This window comes from Vespa velutina, chromosome 6 (genome assembly GCF_912470025.1).
Source record: "Vespa velutina chromosome 6, iVesVel2.1, whole genome shotgun sequence".
Taxonomy (NCBI): domain Eukaryota; kingdom Metazoa; phylum Arthropoda; class Insecta; order Hymenoptera; family Vespidae; genus Vespa; species Vespa velutina.
The window spans coordinates 4,658,129-4,682,235 of record NC_062193.1 but is presented as its reverse complement, the minus strand read 5'-3'; the positions used below and the strand labels follow the sequence as shown (position 1 = coordinate 4,682,235).

General features: G+C 34.8%; 1 protein-coding gene and 1 long non-coding RNA gene across 8 annotated transcripts in view; one reads left to right on the top strand and one right to left on the bottom strand.

Annotated features, from left to right (window-relative positions):
- LOC124949853 (serine-rich adhesin for platelets-like) overlaps positions 1-22,692 on the top strand; it is a 51,200-nt gene extending 28,508 nt beyond the window's left edge. For 4 of the 6 annotated variants that reach the window (XM_047495594.1, XM_047495595.1, XM_047495599.1 and 1 more), the window contains 11 exons: positions 1,511-2,010; positions 2,553-8,406; positions 8,625-9,041; positions 18,640-18,794; positions 19,254-19,441; positions 19,718-19,820; positions 20,148-20,309; positions 21,275-21,507; positions 21,756-21,967; positions 22,106-22,311; positions 22,395-22,692. In XM_047495594.1, the coding sequence (XP_047351550.1) occupies positions 1,511-2,010; positions 2,553-8,406; positions 8,625-9,041; positions 18,640-18,794; positions 19,254-19,441; positions 19,718-19,820; positions 20,148-20,309; positions 21,275-21,507; positions 21,756-21,967; positions 22,106-22,263 (7,982 nt within the window). In that variant the 3' untranslated portion in view covers positions 22,264-22,311; positions 22,395-22,692. The remainder of the gene's footprint in view (positions 1-1,510; positions 2,011-2,552; positions 8,407-8,624; positions 9,042-18,639; positions 18,795-19,253; positions 19,442-19,717; positions 19,821-20,147; positions 20,310-21,274; positions 21,508-21,755; positions 21,968-22,105; positions 22,312-22,394) is intronic. The other 2 variants (XM_047495597.1, XM_047495596.1) reach the window with 2 other exon arrangements.
- On the bottom strand, positions 1-24,079 carry LOC124949864. Of its 2 annotated transcripts, none has more exons than XR_007101183.1 (5): positions 21,242-24,079; positions 20,743-20,976; positions 20,356-20,538; positions 2,547-2,844; positions 1-2,002 (listed from the first exon to the last, which is right to left on the bottom strand). It is a non-coding gene; the product is annotated as an uncharacterized LOC124949864 (long non-coding RNA). The 2 variants fall into 2 exon arrangements; XR_007101182.1 differs by having other exon boundaries at positions 20,356-20,512; positions 21,242-24,077.
- Positions 24,080-24,107: the final 28 nt, after the last annotated feature.

Here is a 24,107-nt window from a genome sequence, read left to right as displayed (position 1 = left end):
TGAGCATATATATATGTATACGAATATTTTGATTCAGTATAAATCAACAAAGTGTATGAGATTTCATTGGGAATACATCGTTTATATTTCATTATAAATATTGACCCAATGTTCAATAATATTGATTTAATTAATAGGATTGGCCTATAATGAAAACGAATAGTAAAAATTATTTTGTTAAAAGAAAAAAAAAAAAAAAAGAAAAGTAAAAAAGAATGTATCGCCAAAAAAAAAAAAAAGAAACTTTGATTTTTATTTTTATTTCGAAATCTTTTCGAATATATATATTTTCTTTTCTTTTATCTTCCTTTTTTTACTTCTTTTCTTTTGAAACGTTTCTTTTACTCTTTTTTTTTCTTTCCCCTTCAAAGTCTCTCTTTTATCTGGTCTGCCCATTGCCTGCTTGTTGTCCCTTTTTTCTTTCTGTCCGAACAGACCCAAACTGGAATTTGTTCCATTCATGGAATGTCGCGCAAAACGGCGTTTTCAGAATGGCGGAGGATCAGTAGCCGTGGACATATATACATACATACATACATATATACATACATACATACGTACGTACGTACGCACGCACGTACATACATACATACGATGGCCCGTGCCATTGACCAGCTAATTCAACAGCGCGTAAAAAGCGAGCACACAAAACGGTTTGTTAATAGTTCGAACGGTTCAACTCTTTTCTTTTTAACATTATCAAAAATCAATCGTAATTATTATTTCGATATTGACGTTATTTAATTCGAACGACAAAAATTTATCTATATTCCAACTTATATTATTTTATTTTTATTTATTTATTTATTTATTTATTTCCTTTCTTTTTCTTTCCTTTTTTTTTTTCTAAAACGATTTGAATCATAAGAATCATTGATCCTTATATGTTTATCTATAAAGTAGCAAATAATAGATAACGCTTACGTCGTAATCTTAAGATCCATGAACTTGGAATAATAAAGGGGTTCTTGAAGTTCTGTCGTTATGCACGACTAGTGATCGTGAGTGAAATTTTCGTATCGTGCTGGAACAGAGAGAGAGAGAGGGAGAGAGAGAGAGAGACAAGAGATAAAACTTTTATCTTGAGTGAAAGCATCTTCGAATAAATATAATACGTAGGATAATATAAAAAACATAGTTAGATATTAGAACGATAAATATGTCATTAATGATTAAGCATACGTTATGCGAATCATCTCGACGTTGTAATAACGTAACGATCGTATAAAAACATTGAGGAGAAAAAAAAGAGAGAGCGAAAGAGGAGGGGAACGATAAAGTATAATTAAACAGATAGCGAAGATAGCTGTGCTTATCGCAAGTCAGGTTTATAACGATAAAGATCGCGAACGATGTGTGTCGTTTATTTGTAAGGTTTCCTTCTAATAGTCGTTCTAACTATTTTCCTATTTTTTTCTCTCTCTCTCTCTCTCTCTCTCTCTTTCTTTCTTTCTTCTTCTTTTTTTTTCCTTCTCTTTTATTTTCATCGTTTATTTATTTTTTTTGAAAGGTTCGAGAAGAAGGGGCCGATCGCACGCTAGAACTTGCTGCGGAGAGGATCTTCAGAGTCTTCAGACACTTCACGTGATTGGACGTGCCGAAAGACAAGAGAGTCCAACCGGTAGCAACGCCAACACCACCAGCAACAATAACAACAACAATAATAATAATAATAACAATAACAATAATAATAACAATAATAATAATGGACAGGATCAACCGATAGTCGATTACAGAAGATTAGTCTTTATAAGTTCGGATTCTTCGTCTGGTCGTGAGGAGGACGACGCTGACAGCAGTTGTTCCAGTTCCTCTTACTTGAACGGTTTACCACGCGGTGGTAGTCACGCTCAGTCCCTCGAGGATTGCGATTGGGATTATTTCGAGAGCGGTACATTACCGCTTCCTCACGGTATACCAGTCGCCATTGGTAATAGTAACATAACCACGGATCCTAATATTTCCCAGGATTGGAGTTGTTGTCCTGGACGTGGTTCCTCGGCTTGTCAGGTAAGTGAATAATTGGATAGGATAAATAATCGACGAATAAAAGGATCAATTTGATTGGATGATACGTATGTACGTATGTATGTACGTGTCGCGGATTAAATACGACAAAAATAACTTTCTATTGTCCTGTTCTTTTTTTTTTTTTTTTTTAAGTCTAAGACCAAAGGACGATTGGATACACGTACATACATATATATATATATATTGTATATATGTACATAAGTAAAGTACGGATAAAAGAATAAATGTATAAAAGATAATATTTTTTTATCGGTGAATAAAGGAATTTTAATAGGAAACGAAGTAAATGCAAAAAAATCTCGTTTATTTCGATATTTTATTTAGAAAAAATAAAAGGAAGAAATAAAAGAGAATGATTTAAGTGTCCAACGATTTTCTCATTAATCGATGTTACGTTACATTATTATCATTGATCGGTTAATCGACGACAAGTGATAGAGATAACGACGATTGATAAAAAAAGAAATGAGGCATCACCAATCGGTCACGCATCCAAATCCATTATTTATTCTTACATTTAGGCTTGCGGGGGTTCTGGAAGCGCAAACGTACTTCCGGTACCCGTCCCTATACCAGTCCCAGTACCATATCCGGTGCCAGTTCCGGCAGCTCTCTGGACCGGTGATTTTGCAGCGGCAGCGTCCTCGATGATAAGTCGTGCCGGAGATTCGGAGCCCGGAACGTTGAGGTTGAGAGGAGAGCCAGGAGCACCTTGGTTCGCTTGGCATCCAAGATTTAATCAGCCATTGCATCGCGGTAGACTTGATCCAAGACTGACCGGTATATTCGATCCAACCAATTGTAGTTTTAGGCCTGAACAAGTGATAGGTCCTCGTCTTTACGAGTCAAATAACGAAACGACAATTTCATCGGGCAACGAATCTAATAATCGTAATAATTTGCACGAGAGCATAGCTGAGTCGATTCAAAATAATCGTGAAAATAAATTAGGCAAATCAAATACAAACGCGGAAGAGAATTTAATGAGTGAGACATTGATGAAAAAGGAATTATTAGTCGAGTCCGCGGAAAAGGTGATTGAAAAAAAGGATGACTCTGCGGACGTTACTAAAGGGGAGAAACACGTACAGATCGAGAACAGGATGGAAAAGAACGAAGTGGAAGAAGAGGAAGAGGAAGAAGAAGAAGAAGAAGCCGTTTGCGAGGATTCCTTGTCTTCGTCATTCGAGAGCAGAGCTCAAATGATCTATCAAAGATCTCACGAGGATTCAGGTAGTTCATCTGGACGTTCTTCGGCTGACAGCAGTGACCTCGAGGAAGATTCAACCTCTCATAGATTTTCAAGAGTATTCGTCGTCAACGACGATTCTTTTACAAGCGACAACGACATCGAGGACAACGGTGAAGAGGACGATTCTGATTCAGCTAATGAGCAAGGTGGTGTAACCTTGAAACGTGTTACCGCATTGCCAGAGGAAGAATCTGTTATTTTGCAACACGTACGTTTGTTAAACGAGGATGGCGATTTTGAGGATATCAATGGGAATCAAAATGATAGGAACAGAATCGATGAGGTTGAAACTGAACGAAGGAGGGTCATTAATCCAAACGATAATTCTAATTCGGAGAGAAATAAGAGTAATCGAGATGGACGTCAACGTATAGATGTTGATAATGACGATAGAATACCATTGTTGGTTGATCATCGACTTATACCAGAAGAGATTTATCTCGCCGATGAGAGCGAATCATTAGGTAATAAAATAGAATTGAAATCTGTTAGAGTCTTTGATCCTGATAGCATCGATACAACCTCGAACGTTCCTCCGATCGAGGAAACTAATGATAATCACTCGTCGGATTCAGAAATGGTTTTTAATGTGAATCCTATTAGGAGGAGCGATAGATCGATCGGGATTGATCGTTTGTCGAAAATCGTTAATCCAAATGATAACGAGAAAAACTACGTGGAATGTGATTTATCTAATACGAGTGAAAACTGGGATTCGACGATAATACCAGACTCGTTGGAAATATCAAGAGAAGTTGCACAGGGATATAATAAGTTCTTAGAAATCTCAGATGATTTGAAAAAATTCAGTTTGAACGACGACAAGAAGAAGAAGGAGGAGGATGTCGTACGTAGAAACTCGTCTTACGATAACAACGATTGTGAAACGCCAACGGATAAGCTTAACGTTTTATCGGAGTTATTGAACGACAGTACCTCAGATCGTAAAAGAGATAACAACGAATCGGTTCGTAACGTTATCGGCAATTCGTTTTTATCCTCGATGGAAAGTTCGACGGGTAACGAAACAACAACGACAGGAAGTGAGGAGGTGAGCAGCGATGAGCTTCACGAGTACGAGGTCACACCGTTCTGCGATTTTAACGTGGCTACAACAACGATTTCCGCCGTTAATGAGGAATTGTTGTTGTTGAACCGTGTAAAAGTCGATAACACATTGAAAAGTATAAATGACAATGACGAGAATGACGACGAGAACGACGACGAGAACGTCGAGGATGAGAACGAGGATGAGAACGAGGAGGTTAACAGCGAGAGCAAGGAAGAAGAATCGATCGACGATAAGTCTTTACGTAACACCAGTACGGAGAGTCTTGCTGGATGGAACAATTACTTGGAAAAAGATCTTACGGTATCGGATAGGAACGAGGAAGAGTTGAGTAAGGTGTTGGAGGTGAATAAAAAGTTAACGGAGAAGGAATTAAACGGTGAAAAGGACGTAGCAAAGAAATGGGCAGGCCGGGATGTAGGAGATGTTATATCAAGCAAAATTCAAGAGATCTTCATGAGCGCTGAACGTGCCGAACGTGGAACGGAGACTGCGCACGAGCATGGCTCGTATACGGTGAGAGGCGATAGTCCTGTTTCGAGCGAGGTAGTAGGAAGCAACATCGGAGGTGGTAGCTGCGACGGTGGTGGTAACGGTGGTGACGTTGACGGTGAGGACGACGGCGGCGGTAGTGGTGCCGAGGAAGGTGGTAGTGGTAAATGCGATGATAGTGATGGTGACTCGACGGAGGGGGTATCGACACGGTTTCGCTCAGTCGAGCGACGCCCGTCCACTCGAAAGGAGAATGGATTCCCTCCTGCCGCGTCGACTAAGGATTCCACAAGAGACGCAACTCGCTACTTTCCCTCCTCGACGATATCTTCGAACAACAATACCGGTTTCAACGACAACAACAACAGCAACAACGCTAAATATAGGAGCCTCGTGATGATTACCCAAGAAGCTTCGTATCAACCGGTGAGCGTGATCACGTCGGACACTACGACCTTGTTGCAGCCGGATGAAGTCCACACGGCTGGTCAGGGTCTGGCCGGGTATTTCCAGCTGGCGCTCGAAGCCGTAGCCGAACAGCCTCACCGTAAGACAGGTCAACCTCCAAGAAGACCCCTCATGGTTAAAAGATTGCCGACCAATGTGACGAATCATTCGGAAACAGAGGTAGACAGTGGCTTGAGCGTGGGTAGTGCCAGCGAGAGCGATGACGTATCAGTTAAGAACGCCAATAAGATAAATAATCGTTTGGAAGGTAGTAACGAGGAATCTCAGACGAAGGATAGACAGAATAATGATCATAAAGAAGGATTGCGAGCACGTGCATCTTCGCAATCGAGCGACGATAACTCGGCAACTGGTGGGGTTGTTATACTCGAAGAAGGATTAGCCGATGATGACTCCTGGGTCGAGGAAGTTTCTCACGACGAGGATGAACCTGGCGCTACGACAGCGACTGAGGAGAGTTCCGAGGACGAAGCTAATAATCTTGGTGATCGGGAGGAAGAATTACGAGGATATCACAGGCAAGCTATTGACTTTACCCTTCATACTATCGTCGAGGAATCGTGCGAGGAGAGCGAAGCCGAACCCAGTTTGGCTGCAGGTAGCCCATCGAAAAAACAACGACCGCCGTCTGCCTCGGAATTGGAAAAATATTTTTTCTTTGGACTCGGTGGCGATGGAAACAATTCGAGTATGGGATCACGCGAGGTCGATAGTCTGTCCGAAACATCGTCAATTTATTCCGAAGGTCTTGAATCTCTTGGACAAGACGAACCTACCAGTACTACATCAAACACCAGTACTACCACTGGCTGTCAAAGTCAAGAACGATTGAATTCCAGCGATGGATTTCTCAATTCTTCGAGATTAGAAAAGTACTTTCTATCGGAGTTTCTTGGATTCGATCAAGATAGACGTGACTCTGACGGATCGGTTGGTAGCGATTCCGAAGGTAGACCAAGTCCAGAGGCACAACGAAGGAAACGTCTTGTTCGTGCTAGAGGTACAGGCCGTTCGCACAGTTCTTCTCTCGATAATCTATTGGCCCTGACGCAGAGCTCGCAAAATTTGAGTTCCCAAAATTCTCTACAAGACCTTAGTCTCAATCAAGATCTTCAAGAAACTCAATCGGAAGGATCCTCGACCGAAACTGATGGGGCAGAGGATGGACAAACCGCGGTATTTGGTACGGATGGACAATTTGATACGGTCAAAAGGAAAAAGAAAAAGCCTAGAAATTTAGGCACGCAAAGTCCTCGTGTACCGGACGATAGAAACAAAACTCCAGAGCCTAACAGAGAAATGATATTGGTAGGAGAGGTGGTAGTGGAGGACGATACGGAGGCCGCGAATTCTGAAGATTCCGAGAGAGCAAAAACACCTCAGCCTGAATGTGCTTTGTCTTCATCCTCGTCGCCGTCAATAATTCCAAACGCATCTACGACACCCTCTCCGCAAATTGTCGATTCATCGAGGAACCTTCTCTCGTCTTCTGCCGATTCTATCGCTTATAATCAAAGATCGAAACAACAATCGAGAGACTCCGGCTTCGTAGGTAGTTGCGACGATCTTTTGCAACATCAAAAAATACCAGACGACGTACAGGTTAATTCCGAAATTAATCAAGAGACGGGAAAAGATCGTGCGAGAAAGGAAGGTAACGTAGGCGTACGTACGACGGACGATACTATTTCAAACGAAACCATTGTCGATAACGAAAAGAACAATTCGATAAAGATAGATCATCCTATAAATCACACGAGCATGCCGCACTTGCCAAATGCGTCTTTATCGCGCAAGGATAGCTTTAACAATTGGTCGAGCGACGAAGAAACGAATCTGATGATGTCGAAGATGCGACAATTTTTCAAAACCATGGTCGCAAACTCAAACGGCCAAGGACAAAACGTTGGAAATGCAAATTCTACCGGCGCCTCGCCAGCACCGAGTCCACGATTACCCGGTTATACGTCCAAGTCAAGGATTTGTCCGCAGAATCGTACTAAACCACCGCAATTGGTATACTTCGAGAACGAGTTGACCAGATTAATGAAAACTGTACCTGGTATACGAGACGAACAAGTTCGAGAAATAGTCGAATATTTAAGTTCTGAGGATACTTGGTCAGATTCTTATGACAGTTCGGATTATACAAGTTCTGATTTAGAAGGGGCTGCTGGTGGTCGTCGTTCGGCATTGCAAGAACAAATATCACAAAGTTGTCAACAGATCATAAGCAAGTTCGATACAACCTCTGGTGAAAATCTTTTGAACGAGAAAGATAATAAAGAGGATAAGAATGGTACTAACAATATTCAGGGCCCATGCCTCGGTAGGGATACCGCGTTCGTTTATCAAAAACTAGTCCAAAGTTTTACAAAAATGGCAGGTGACGGTGTTAGTTCTGATACAAATTCAACGCCCCACAGCAGTCCTCCTTTGATCGCAAAGGTGATGCATCACATAGGAAGTCGATTGGTAGCACTTATGCACGAGGTATCCGAAGGTGGTCCAGCCGTTCAACATCATTCGACTACAACATGGAGAAGATACTCGCAACATCATCGGACACCTTCGTCTGCCTCAACTACGGAAGACGATGATTCTACCTCGGATTCGACTAATCCAACGTCCTCGGCTCATCTCCAATTACCTAGATCAAAGTCTCACGATCCTTTGTTACTTATTAATAATCATCCTAATACGTCGACCGGTCAGGAGGGAGAAGAAAGGGAGGCTAGCGATTACGAAAGATTCTCATGGCGCGGTAGTTTCGAATCAGCATTAATGGCTGCTGATTCGAGGACAAAACTAAGCCTATTGGCTTGCAGCGGGGACGTTAGTGGAGTTGGGGCCAGTGCTAGTGCTAGTGCTTTGGCAATGGCAGCTAAAAGACGCAGTGCCGGTGATTTGTTGTTCAATCCTAGGAGCTTGTCGAGAGAGCAATTGGATAGAGTAAGAAGTTGCGGTTCCATTGGTGGTGGTAGCGGTGGTGGAGGTATAGGAAGTGGAGGATGTGGAGGATCTATCGAGGAAAGGATTTGGAGTAATAGAAGAAGATCTTCCGTTCCGGACGCTAACACCAGAGGAGAGTCTGGTGAGACTAATTCTTTTCTTTCTTTTCTTTCTTTCTTTCTTTCTTTTTTTTCAAACTCTCCTCCATACGAGTTCCCAAGAGAGAGAGAGAGAGAGAGAGAGAGAGAGAGAGGATGAAACAAATAATTATTTAATAATATTTTATATAAAAAAAAGTCTTATTTCTATACTCTTTCAACGACGACGACGACGACGACGACATATTATTATATATGATAGGTGCGTCAGCAGGTGACGAGGACACAGAGGATGAACTGGAATACGGTGCCGGCGAATCGTCACGTGCTACGACACTTCCTCGTGGTATTCAATCGGCATTGAGCGCGGCAACGAATTCTCTTCCACGTTTACCGGCTTCGACAACTACGACTGGCCTTACGACAACGTCAACGACCTCATCGCAAATGCACAAAGCTCACAGCGTTTATCATTTTCTACCGCAACATAGCGGCGTCAAATCGGCCAGATATCGACCGCCCGGTTTTGCCAGGAACAGCAACGTAACAGCGGGAACAATTGGTGGCCCGAAACGTGCGGTCAGTGCACCGGGTTTACAGGTTTCGGGCTCGCAAAGTTCTGCGGCTAAACGCGACAATTCTAGAACTAGAAGGCAACAAGCTATCTCTCTGACACCGGGTAAGTTATTAAAGAACTTTTTCATTATTATTATTATTATTATTACTGTTTCTTTTTTTTTCTTTCTTTTCTTTTTTTTTATTCTACACGATACAACAAACATCTCGATATTTGTTATCTCGGCATTCATCTCATTGATAAAAAGAGAAAGAAAAAAATATTTTCTTTCGAGAATGAACGGCGTACTTGTTTCCATCTTTTCTTTTCTTTTTTTTTTTTTTTTTTTTTCGAAAGTTCGAAATCTTTCGAGAAACGTAGATATATAAAAAAAAAAAGAGAGAGAGAGAGAAAGGAGGTATATGCATATGCATATTAAGTTCTAAAAGTGCCAGTCGTTTGAAAACGTAACAGGTGTAGCACACGTTGCAACCATATCAACTTTCTTTCTCTTTCTCTCTCTCTCTCTCTCTCTCTCTCTCTCTCTCTCTCTCTCGCGAGTACTCTTCTATCTTTGTCTTTACCCTCTCTCGTCCAACGACCTAACGACAATCGATAATCCAACATGAGGTCGTGCCCCGCGTATGCGTACTGATCGACTTTTCTAAACGCTTCTCGTTCACGTTACGCCACGTGAGATGTAACAACCATCGAATACGTTCATTATTACGATCGAATGCATTCACATTTATTCTGCTTCGTCGTGATTTCGGATTGAAAGGGAAAAGAATGAAAAAAAAAAAAAAACGAAAAAGAGAAAGAAATTGATAAAAAATTTTCAATAACGTAGAAACGTAGGGTAAAATTTTAATGGGGAAAAAAGAGAGAAAAGAAAAAAAAAAAAAGAAAAAAAGAAAAAGAAAAAGAAAACAAAAACAAAAACAAAAAAAGAATTGAAAAAGTAGGGAAAAGAATTTCTCTCGATTCGATATTAATATTCGATATAATATATTTCGGATAAAAGTAATGAAAGAGAGAGAGAGAGAGAGAGAGAGAAAGAGAAAGAGAAAGAGAAGGAGAAATTACTATTAATATTTAGAGAGGGAGAATGTATTGCAAAAGGAAAAAGAAAAGGAAAAAAAGGAAGAAAAGAAAAGAAAAAAAAAAGCAAAATAAAGGAGAAAGAAATAAGAAAGTGTTTCGCAGCATCTCTCTCTCTCTCTCTCTCTCTCCCTCTCTCTTTTTAATAGTCTTGTAGCAATCGGAACGATCGTAGAATTGCAGTTCGTATTAAAAGCGCAATATTAAAATTGTTCGTAGACACGTTCCGATCTAACGATAATCATATAATAATATCTCAAAACGATACATTCGAGGTCTTGACTATTGAAGTGTTTTCCAGATAGAGATATAGAGATAGAGATAGAGATATAGATAGAGAGAGAGAGAGAGAGAGAAAGAGAAAGAGAGAGAGACAGGGATAGAAAAAGAGAAAAAGAAAGAGAGAGAAAGGGAGAGAGAGAGAGAGAGAGAGGTATGATCGATCAACGAGGAAATCGATGATCTCTGGATATTGAAATACTATTAACGGCGTAGATTTGATAATAACGTTGACGAAACGCGTGTCGTCAAATTTAATGGCAACGTTTTACGTTGTTTTTTCTTCCCCTTTTTTTCTTCTTTTTTTCACATTTTTGTTTTTTTTGTTTTCAATTTTTTTGCTTTCTTTCTTTTTTTTTTCTTTTTTTTTTTTTTTTTTTTTTTTTCACCGACAACAACCTTCGCCAGCTATCCGCACTACCTACACTTCTTTCTGCGTTCCATTTTTCTTTTCTGTTCTTTTTTATTTATTTCTTTCTTTTTTCTTTCTATTTTCTTTTTGTTTGTTTTTTATACGCCTCTCTTTATGCCTCATAAATTAATCTCGCGTAATTAAAATTCAACCCTTTTTTTCCCCTTTTTATTTCGTCTCGTTTTGTTTTCATTTACGTATGAAAGTAACTAATAAAAAGGTTTGCGTGTCAAAGATAACGCGTCGTCGTTCTAACTCTTGGTAATAATTAAATTTACTCATTGCCTCGCTCTCCCTCTCTTTCTCTCTCTCTCTCTCTCTCTCTCTCTCTCTCTCTCTTTCTCTGTACCGATGAAATTATCTTGCCACTCCCGTCGTTGGTCGCTGCTTCGACAGATCAATAACCGAGAAAACTGACGTAACTCGTAGAACTCCCATATAAAATTTAATGGTAGATGTCCTGCAAAGAAAATAGAATAAAAAGAAAAATGAAATAAGAAAACAAACAAAAAAAGAGATCATCTTGAAATGAGATTTCATGTTTGTTCGTTCGTTCGTTCGTTCGTTCGTTCGTTTCTTTCTTTTTCCTTTTTTTTGTTTTGTTTTTTTTCAAGTATATTTGAACTTATGTCGTTTGTGAACTTACTTGACCTAAGGAACGTCTCGTATCCAATTGTAATAATTATGTAAATTACGATTAGATCGATTACATGATACAGATACACAAATATATTAATGATCTAGCGTAAAATTTCGTATATATATATATATGATTGAAATTCACAATTATCGAATTCGTAATATTGTAAATAATGACGAAGATAATTTTTTATTTTTATAGGTAAGATATAAATTTTCTTTCAATTTTTAGATTCGTCTATTTGAAATCTTAGATGAATGCGCGACAAAATTTTATAAACCCTTCAACCAAGAAATCGTAAATTTTCCAATGAACGAGTACGTTTCGTTTTTCGTCGCAATGTCGAGCGCAATTCACGTTGATAATAATCACGAATCTTATCCATCATCATCTCAGTCGATGTTCCGTTCATAATTGTAGGATTGGATTCCATTATTTCTCGCATTAGTGTTTTGTCCACTTTTTTTCATTCTTTTCTTTTGTTCTTTTTTCTTTTATTATCCTCGAATGAGAAGATACGTCTTCTTGTAATAATAAACAGGAAACGTTTAAATCCAAGCAATTTTATACCGAATGGATCAATAAAATTCAAAAAAAAAAAAAAGTGGATTTGTTTTTAACAATTTACAAAAGGAAAAGAAAAAAAGAAAGAAAGAAAGAAAGAATTGATGCAAAAAGTCCTCGAAAAAGTATATAATAGATTTTTTTTAGAAATATCTATAAACTTTTGTATCACTTTGTATATATTTTATTTGTTTCCTTGTTTCTTTCTTACTTTCTTTCTTTTTTCTTTTTTTTTTTTTTTTTTTTTTTTTAAAACTAAATATTTCAATTTTTCCAAGACGAATAGCTGTTTAAATTAATGAATCTTTTCCTTTTTTTTTTTTTTTTAATTGCAATATTACAAGCCCAACACCAGGTGCGCATGTAAGTGTATAATTGATTTTTAAAGATTTACTTACTCAGAAACTCTTGAATCAGCGATCTTTTATTTGTTTCTTTATTTATTTATTTATTTATTTATTTTGCTTTTTTTCTTTACGCAATAAAAAAATATTTCAATTACAATGTTGCAAGATAGATCATAAAATAAAAAGGAAAATTTGCAAAGCGTAAAATAATTGAAAAGTCGAACACGGTTGAATATTTTTAACCGTAACAAAGTGGTTAAATAAATCTTTGTTGAAAACACGATTTTCTCTCTATGCCGTATTCTCTCTCTCTTTCTTTCTCTCTCTCTCTCTCTCTCTCTTTCTCTCTTTCTTTCTCTTTCTATGCTCTAATAGTTCGCCAGGACAATGTTGTGACAAAGAGAACACAATGAGAATTTCACTTTAATTCGCTAAAGGAATAGAAGAAGAAGGATAAAAAGGTGGGTTGTGGGATAGGTGGGGGTTTGAGGTGGCAGGATGAGAAAAAGAAAAAGGCGGCATCCGTTTTGAGGTGTTCATGCGACATGACACGTTCTTCGACTATTTCTCGCGCTCTTTTCGTAACGAGGAAGAGAAACTTAAATATCCTAATAACATAATACCCGTTGCAAATATCTAAAAACATTTTCGACGAGTTGTATTCATCATCATTCTTAAGGATTTAACCGGGTTACCTGAATAACTCGTTGTTCCGCAAATGTCCCCCTCAATAATTTTCGCTGAATATTCATATTTTCGATCATCTACCTTCGATTTTAAATTGGAATTAATAATGATCGATGAAAAAAAAAAAAAAAAAAATTGTACAGTAGCAACGATTCGAAGATACTTTCTTTATTTTTTATTTTTTATTTTTTATTTTTTTTTTTATTTTTATTTTTTTTATATTTTTTTTTTTTTTTTTTTTTTTTTTATTTTTCTTCTTTTTATAATATACAAACATTTAAAGTCCTTAATCGTCTTATTGAGAACAAGTTTTATTTCGTGCTTCGCGTTTAAAAAAATACAATATACGCTCAATATTTATGATATAAAATAATGTAATACGATATAGTTTATAGTGAGATTATTATAAACTATACTGAATTTCATTTATATAAATCTACTGTAACAAGTTGTATCGTTATTATGTTATTTTGTTATTCTAAGAAATTTTAACGATAACATAGTATATAGCGTATAATGATTAATTAATAATTAAACGGAAAAAAATGTAATAACTTTAGGTTAAAAACGATAGGGGAATTAATTTTTAACTAACGCGATGCGTTTAGTTGGCAAAAGAAAAAAAAAAAAAAAAGAAAGAAGATAAAGGGACGTGCAAAAAAAAAAAAAAGGATAAAAGAGGAATAACAACGATCAACAAAGAGAAAAAAAAAAAAGACATGGAAGAAAGAAAAACGAAAAAGGTTTGTCGGTGTTTAAAAGAAAAAAAAAAAAAAAAAAAAAAAAAGGAAAGAAAGGAAGAAAGGGAGGAAGGAAGGAAGTATAAGATACATCCGTTGGTCTTCGATATCCCCCGGTTTTTCAAGTGGTATTGAATGTTAAAAACGTGTCGTAACTTAAAAGTAACATTAGCGCGTAGCTAACATATTCTCGTGCGCAATATCAGACGTCGGACGACGTTTGAACAGAACGTAAGCGTAACAGGTATATATATATATATATACTATACTTATATTTTCCGACGTACGAACACGTTATATCGTATTTGTACGTCGTCTATATGGTACCGTATCGTTAATAATACCATACGCGCACATATTATGCTTTGATAATAATCTCTTTCAAATATTCCTATTTGTCCTTATCACGTATAACGACTGTATATTTTTCAATTTCAATTTTTTCCTTTTCTTTTCTTATTTATTTTCATTCGACATATTTTCATGGTCGGTACGTATTCGTAACTACGAACACATGTGTATAATTAAATAATAAATCTCTGAAAATATTTTCAAAGGAAATGAAGAACATAAAAAAAAAAAAAAAAAAAAAAAAAAAAAAAAAAAAAAAATCCATATAGCCTCAGGATACATCATAGATAAGAGGTCACAGAAATGATTTTGTTACATTTAGAGATTAATAATAATTCTTTATAGATTTTTCTCTTTTCAATTTTTAAACACATTATTATATTTGATATAGTTTCAAGGTAAAAAAAAAAAAAAAGAAAAAAAAAGAAAGAAAGAAAAGAAAACATAACAAAAATCCGCAACGTCACGGAATTGATTTCATTTCATTTACAGATTAATCATATATTATACATTTTTTTTCTCTTGAATTTTTTAATTTTTACACATGCAATATTACATTTCAAAGGTATATTCGTACATGCGATACGTAATAATTAAATAATGAATCTCGAAAATATTAAGAAAAAAAAAAAAAAAAAAAAAGAATAATTTCAATAGATCTCACAAGATAAATATACAAATATAATAACGTCATATATAAATACGATGATTTGATTAAATTCGAAGATCAATGAAATTCATAATTCAAAGTAAACTCTCATTAAGACTTTAAATTCCTTTAACAAACGGTAAAAGTGAAACCTTTCTACGCGTTACCATTTTTCTACGAGTCTACCAAGCGAGATAGAAGCCTCGAAAGCGAGTAATTTAATTATACAACGATAATCGTACACACACGACGATCTATCGCAAGAGGGAAAGGTTAATTAGAATGAGATAGATTAAGCGGATAACAAATTTAACGAAAAAAAAAAAAAAAAAAAAAAAAAAAAAAAAAAAAGTGAAAGAAAAAAAGAAAGAACTGTCATCTACGTTCGTACGTTATTTTATCAAAAATCTTGTCGTAAGAAGAGAACACGTAATTATGGAATACTAACAAGAAACTAATTCTTTTCCTTTTTTTTTGTTCTCTTAAGAATTTCACTCTTGTGTTCCATTCCAAGTAATGGAAAATGATGCTCAATCGCCAATTAAGCGAAACTTTGTGAAACTTTCGCCGTATACTTGTATATATACATACATATGTATACATATATATATATATATATAGGTATATATAACTTGTTGCCGTATATGCTATGCATATATGTATTTATATATCTAAAGATATTTCTGTGCGTAAGTACTACACATATAACTTACTAGATAAATACATATATATATATATATAATTCTGCTCTGATACCTCGAAAGTATTACTAGAATTCAACTAAATCGGAATATTTCGAATATTTTATATGATCTACGATCAATGATCTAAACGAAATAACTTTAAAAAAAAAGGAAAAAGAAAAAAGAAAGAATTAATTTCGACGAACGTTAAAGTTGTCTATCTATATTTTGACGAGCGAAGCATAAAGGAAAAGAAACGTACTTGAATAACTTATTTTTCGTGACAAATGAAACGAACAAAAAAAAAAAAAAAGAAAAAGAAAAAAGAGGAAAAAAAATAGAAAACCAAACACATGTTATTTTCTTTATTCGAATATTCTAATCTCTAAAATATATATATATATATATAGTAGAGCGACTTATTAGATGGATCACTTACGATGCATAGAATTGAAAGTGATGCATGTTAATAAACACAGAATAATAATAATAATAATAATAATAATAATAATAATAATAATAATAATAATAATAATAATAATAATAATAATAATCACGAATCCCCTGTCGTCTTTATGTAAATGACGAAAGGCAACTTTCTCACCGAAAGTACTAGATGCGCTGCGTTGAGAGTTCACCTTGACACGGATTCTCAGCGAACAACGACGTTCATAGAAATTGCAGTCTCGTATCTGCAAGTACTCTTACGAAGATTATAAAAGTTAAAGATTTTTCTAGTTAGGTTTATCTATATCGTCGCACCTATTACAACGAGTTCATATAATTTAAAGTTGAATTAATTGATTGAACAAGTTAAACGTCACGCTTTAAATGTCGCTTAGTCGTATAAAAAAAAAAAAAAAAAAAAAAAAATGGCCATGACTAAAAAGTGATTTTAAAAATCAAATTAATTTAAACGTGATTTTTTTCATAACACTTTTAAGGCTTCTCGTTTAAGATTCTCTTTAAGTTTTGAAATCTGAGAGAGAAAAGAGAGAGAGAGAGAGAGAATAATTGAAAAAAAAAGAAAGGAAAAGGAAAAGAAAACAACAAATCAGGCTGAAACATCGGAAAGAAAAAATATAATTGATTTGTAAAGACTATAATTAAAAGACACTTGTCGTTCTCGTCCTGTAACCAATCTCAATGTACTCATCGATTATGATAGTAATCGTAAAGACCGGTTTTTCTTAACGCCTCGTAAGATATTATTCAATGATTTATAATCTTTTTTCAACATATTCGTTATATATATATATATATATATATGTGTGTGTGTGTGTATGTGTACATGTAAATTTTATTATAGTAATTATTCCCATGGAAAAATGGATAAACTTCGAAGAAGATGATCATCGTATTTTATGGCCTTGAACACGGAAGTTAACAGATTGTTCATGGCAATGAAAGAAATAAATAGAGATAGAGATAGAGAGGGAGGAGGGAGAGAGAGAGAGAGAGAGAGAGAAATAGAAAAAGAGAGAAAAGGCAGGAAACGAAAATCAGCGTTATCGTTTCTCTCGTTCCGTCTGGTAGATTATAAGAAACAACCATCGGACCAAACGAGAGCTCGTTAGTACCACGAACAGTTCGTTCTCTTGACTAAACCATAATACCGAGAGTGCGTTTTCGTCTCCCTATAAGTGCAATTATTATACATTCACTTTATTAGTATCTCGTCGTTGTTTAGATTGGGAAAATCATTTATTGGTGATATTTAAGGATCTTGTGAGAGAAATTTTTCATATTAATAACTGTGACTAAACGTTTAACGTTTAACGATCGACCTTGATCTTGATCTTTATTTGGAACGAAATTTTTAGAGCAAGAGAGAAAAATATTTTCGATTTTTCTTTTTTTTTTTTTTTTACAAAGAAATTAAAAATTTCTCGATTCGACGATATACATCCAAGATTCTCTTGTTGAATAATTTTCATAAAGTAGAAAAAGTATTTTTCATTTTGAACCTGTGCGAATTTTCGATACTAATTTTCGTATTGGCGTTTGTTTTCTTTTTTTCCAAATATACTCATTTAATTCTTTCGTTTCTTAAAATTCTATCGTTATTATTCTTTTTTCTTTTTCTTTCTTTCTTTTTTTTTTACATTACATACACAAAAATTTTTTCCAAGAGAAAAGAATTTCGTATTTCGAAAGGAAAGTGTTTTGTTACGAATTAGTAAGTGTAATAATCTTTAAAGTGCGTGAAATTTTTCGAATCGATCTTTATTTCGATTTGGAAAAAAGTTTTTGAGAAAAAGAGAGAGAGAGAGAGAGAGAGAGAGAGAGAGAGAGAGAGAGAGAAAGGAGAATAAGAAAAAATTTGCTTAGCTCGAAAAGAAATTGAAAGTCCACGGTAAGAAGAAATATGTCAAAAATATCTCGTTACACAACTTTCAAAACCGAAAAGTATTCATCCAATGGCATACGACGAATTACTACAAGCAGATTGTTGAATTGTTGTTATTTTTGTTGTATCCCATCGTATCCCTTTAACTCCACAACTTTTTCAACTTCTTCGTCATCCTCGAAGAATAATGAAATTACCTCTTCGTTTACGACGAAATCTAAAGAAATGCTAAAAAACGATGAAGATACAGAATATTCGGAGGATCTTCTAATGTATGAAAAAAAATCTCTTAGAAGACGAAATTATCTTTTTAACGATGAACCGTCAAAAGAGACCAAATTGATATATCATTCTCATAGTCTCGATCTCGATCCCAAGGGAAATGTTTTTTATCATAATCAAAGAGAAAGAAAATTATCGGAGAACGATCGATCATCTTATTCCGATACCGAGCCAATATTAAATGATTCAACATCGATTATATTGAAAAAAGATAGAAAGAACGTTACCTTTCTATCGGACGACAATAATATCGGAATATTTGATAATAATTCGAAGGATCATTTTGAAGTACTTCACGAGGATATCCAATCGAGTTAGTTTTCTTTTCCTTCTTCTTTTTTATTTCTTTTCTTCTTCTTCTTCTTCTTCTTCTTCTTCTTCTTCAAACGATTATTATTAAATTAATAATAACTTGTCTGTTTCAGAGTTTTAATTTTGTTTGTTTTTGTTCTTTTCTTTTTCCTTTTCTTTTTTCGTTATTATTTTTACGATGACGTATTTACGTGAACGATATAGAATAAACGTATTATATTAACAACGTTCGATTGCGTCATTTAATAAGAGATAAAAAGAAAAGAAAAGAGAAAAAGAAAAAAGAAAGAAAAAGAGGAAGTATATATCCATATATTTTTACAGACGATGGAAGTAGCCTATCAGAGGCGTGCAGTACGCCAATCATCGGGGCTGGTTCGCGTGCTGCTTCTAGTCACACGGTCATGGATATGGACGATATGGATCCTGGATTGCATTCTGGACATCTCGCTACTCGTGCCTCTTTGTCCAGCCTTGGAGTAAGTATTACACGTCATCATCCTGTATGTACGTCTCTTCCACGCCTATAAAACTCGAATGCGAAACGCGAGTGAAAGTTCATGCCGAACGATTTGCGTAGAGAACGAGTAACGAACTCGAATAATTCCTTTCCAAGTTTTTCTCACCTTTATCGTTTCGATGGATATTAAACGAGAAAGAGAGAGAGAGAGAGAGAGAAAAGAAAAGAAAAAGAACAAAAATATATATATGTATATATATCTAAAAAATAAAAATTGAAAAGATAAAAAGAAAAAGCATAATACGTACTCACTTGTCGGATTGACATAGCCGAAAACAAAGATATATATATATATATATATATATATATATATATTTTTATAATAGTTATTAATTTATTTACTAAATTAAAAGGAAAAAAATATATTATTTATAGAATCAATTAGGATGTATCATTGATCTAATCCGATATATTTTAGGCTCGCTCGGATTCAATGGCATCGGTTTACAGTGGTGCTGGTGAAGGAAGGTGCTGTAGATCGGTAGTCGTTACCGGCGAAGTCGAATTTGCATTGCAGTACGATTACAAGCATCTAACGTTCGAGGTGCACGTTACTAAATGCAAGAATCTCGCTCCAGTCGACGTCAAACGAAAGCGATCCGATCCGTAAGTTCTCAAAAAAAAAAAAACGGGAAAAAAAAGAAAAAAGAAAAAAGAAAAAAAAAGAAAGAAAGAAAATAGAAATAAAAAATAATATAAAAAGGAATAAACAGAAGGAAAAAACAAAGAAGATGACCTCTTGTAAAGTAAAAGGTGAAAAAAAAAATGAACGGAAAATAAATGCAATTACAATTTTTCGACTCGTCGTTCCCTTCTCGTCGTTTCATTTATTTATTTATTTATTTATTTATTTATCTTTTTTTTGTCTTTTTTCTAAAACAGATACGTGAAGGTCTATCTCCTGCCGGACAAATCTAAAAGCGGTAAACGCAAGACAAAGGTGAAGAAGCACACGTTAAATCCAGAATTCAACGAGACTTTAAAGGTGAGGTACAAAAAGGAAAAGGAAAAGAAAGAGAAACAAGGAAAAAAATATACACCCACACCCACACACACACATACACACACACACATAGAAAAAAAAAACTTGACCGTAGACTCAATCGTGAGCTTCGCTCTCTTTCTTTCTCTCTTTCTCACTTTCTATCTTTCGATATTAAAGCTCGATCGTGTTCGAAAAAAAAAAAAAAAAACAAAAAAGAAAACAAAAAAAAAAGAAAACAAAAAGAAACACCTGCTCGTTAGCGTGTATCGTGCCCTGCATGAGAATTAGATTTTTTTTTCGATGGTTCGCCAAAACGTGGCGTTTCAGTTTCACATGAGCCTGAGCGGTTTGGAGACGAGGACATTATGGCTGACAGTATGGCACTCGGATATGTTCGGACGAAATGATTTTCTCGGAGAGGTGCGAATGCCATTGGAGAATAAAATTTTTGATGACCCGACACCAAGATGGTATCCACTTCAGGAAAGAGTAAGTTTTATCATATAATCGTTCAATTACTATCCTATATACTTACGTTTATAACAATTTTCTTGGATCTAACTGCGTTCAATGGTTATAACGCAATTCGCAAGTACCGACAGTAAGTGCTATTACGTGTCGAGATCCATAGATCCGATATATAAATAATAATCCATCGTTGTTATTTTGTTCAGTAGATCGTTGTGTTTGAACTTGAACATTATTATTCAAGGAAAATCTATATATATATATGTGTGTGTGTATGTGTGTATTTATACATACATACATATATATATATGTATACGCATATATATATATATATATATATATATATATGTGTGTGTGTATATATATATATGTATATATATGTTTTTATTTATATATATGTATATATATATATATATATATATGTTTTTGTTTATATATATGTATATATATTCACCTTTCGAAATGCGTTAGTTCTTTGAGAACCACGTTTGCACGTTGTATGCAATTATAATGCGAGCATATCTCGAGCATGACGATGATTTTTCCACTGTACTACGACTGATAAAATTGCACCGTTATTATGCGCTTCTCTTGTGCAACGCTAAAAAAAAAAATTCTTTTTTGGATGCTTCTGCTTCTGATTCTTCTGTTTTTTTTTTCTTTATCTCTTCTTCTTCTTCCTTTCGCTCTGTTTATCCGGAAGAAAGAAAAGATAAATATATATATATATATATATATATATATATATATAATCTTTAAATGTGTAAATTTAAAACGAGAACAAAACAAAAAAAGTGCAGATTATTTATATCGTGTGTACATGATGCGTACGTTAATCAAAAAGAAAAAGAAAAAGAAAAGAAAAGGAAAGAAAAGAATGGAGGAGAAGAGAAAAAAAAGAAAAAGAAGAAGAAGAAGAAGAAGAAAAAGAAAAGAAAATCAAATAAATTTACCGTTAATCAACGGTTAATATATTATCTGTATAGACAGAACCATTCGACGATCCAATCGCTTACAAAGGTGAAGTAATCGTCGGCTTGAAGTTCGTACCACCTGATCCCGCACAACAACAGGAACGTGAGCTGGGCTCCGATCACAAGGGTGCTTCGAAATCGAGAAAAAATTGGAGTCGTGGTGCTTTGCACGTTCTTGTTAAAGAGGCCAGAAATTTGCAAACGAGAGCTAAGAATTCTGGGACCTGTGATCCATTTTGCAAAAGGTAATATTATCATGTTTTCTTTTCATTTTATTTCTTCTTTTATTTTTATTTCTTTTTTTTTTTTTTTTTTTTTATTTTATCTCTCTCTTTCCTTCATTTCAATTCGTATTCTAATAAATCAGCGACTTTGTTGATATTACTAAAGGTCACCTTTGAAATGACAAAAAAAAAAAATAAAACAAAACAAAAATATACACACACACACACACACATATATATCATATAAATATTTTGATTCGTCTTCTTAGTTACCTGCTACCAGACAAAGGTCGATCGGGTAAACAAAAAACTGGTGTAGTTCGTCGTTCAGGTGGTTCACCAGTTTGGGGTCATACATTTGTCTATAAGGATGTAAGTTTGCAAGAGTTAGCCGAGCGTGGACTCGAATTAACTGTGTGGGATCATGATCGTATCGCCAGCAATGAATTTTTAGGAGGCGTACGTTTCAACCTTGGCACAGGTACGTATACATATTATCAATATTTATTCGACGAGTTTGTATGTAGAAAAAAAAAATAATAATAACAAAATAACAAAATAAATGAATAAATAAATAAACAAATAAATAATTCGATTAATAATATTTTCAATTACGTAGGAAAGCATTACGGGAAGGCGGTAGATTGGATGGACGCTACCGGACGTGAATTGTCTCTTTGGCAAAGTATGCTCGAGAGGCCTAACTTTTGGGTAGAAGGTGCTGTTACCTTGAGGCCAAATCTACATAATCACGGGAAATCTAATAACGGCTCATAAAAGCCAATTACATCATCGAAACAATTAGAATATCGAAGTTATATCTATGTATGTATTAGACGTGCTCATGCGAAATCAATTCTTTTAACATATTCGATTTAATCATGGACTAATTACAAATTCCTTCTTAGTTTTAGCTAATCAGTCAATGTAAATAGATTAAGCGAGATTAATCGGTCTCGTTCTCGATGATAGATAATCAGTGCCTTTCGGAAAAATGAAGAGAGAAAAAAAAAAAGAGAAAAAAGAAAAAAGAAAAAAAAAATACCGAAAAAAAGAATCCTCCGGTTTCCCCTCCTCCTTCTTGAAAAAGAAAAAAGCAAAAAAAAGAAGAACCGAAAAACAATGAAAAAAAGGAAAAATAGACGCTTATACATACCTAATCACGTTCTCTCCAGTCGCGAAAAGTTTCAAGAAGAGGAAAAAGAAGAAAGAAGAACGACAATACAACAGCAATAATAACAACAATCACGAAACACAACAAATAATAATAAAAGAAGAAACGAAAAAAGAGAAAGAAAAAATAATCAGAAAATAAGAAAATAATACTAAACCGAATTCTCCTTCTTTTCTCTCTTTTTTTCGGCTGGTGGAAGCAGGAGGGGAGAGGAGGAGCAGGAGGAGGAGGAGGAGGAGGAGGAGGAGGAGGAGGAGGAGGAGGAGGAGGAGGAGGAGGAGGAGGAGGAGGAGGTGGAGGTGGTGGATTCTTTTATTATCATATGCAAGAGGAAACTAAGCTGGATCGAATCGTTGTATTCTTTCTCGTCGTCTGATGTACATTCGTGCGAATGAAAGGACGACTGATAAAAAAAAAGAAAAAAGAAAAAAAAAAGAAAAAAAGGAAGAAAATAAAAAAGAAAACAAAAGGAAGAGAAACACGATCGAACGAACGACATAGTAAAAAAAAATTAGTAATACGTATGTAATATAAATAAATAAACCGAGTTGAACTTTATGTCCGTCCAATTCCGATGGCGTGACGGAAAAAAAAAGGAAGAAAATGAAAATTGCAATCTCTCGACGATTTGTAACTAGCTTCCATATATATATATATGGAAACATTATAAAACACTAATATAACAATACTATAATAATAAAAAGTATTGATAAAAATGATCCGATCGATGCGATCGAATTAGATGAGTGCTGCCGCGCGATGGGTATACGTGTTTCAAACGGACGATGGAATCAAAAAAAAAAAGAGAGAGAGAGAGAGAGAGAGAGAGAAAAAAAAAAGGAAAAAAAATCAGAAGAAAAATTGTCTGCGAAAATTCTCTTTTGTTCTTTTTCTGTTTTTCGTTGTTTTTTTTTTCTTTTCTTTCCTTTTTTTTTATGTTTGCTTTCTTCATAAATAAAAGAAAAAAGTCGGGTGGAATGGAGAGTGCCAAAAAGGAAAAATAAATAAGTAAATAAAAATGAAAAAAACGGGCCAAGAAAACTCTCGCCGTTTGGAACACGATATTTTGTCGCGTATTTATATGATACGCGACACACACACACACACACACACACACACTCTTTCCTTTCTTTATAAAAGAAAGAGATGCTTCCAGATTGTACAATACAATATTAATGCAATTACTAATGCGTAACTAATGTGAGAACGAAAAATGAAAATAATAATTTCTATTCGTATCTAACCCTCGTGTCTAAACTGACACGTAACTTATATTAATATCGGAAATGGTTTATTTAAGTATTGTTAAATATGATCGATTTCCGGTATTAAAAAAAAGAAAAAGAAAAAAAAACACATATATATATATATATATAAATATAAATAATATTCATATAAATGTGTTATATTTATACATATATATATATATATATATATATATATATAT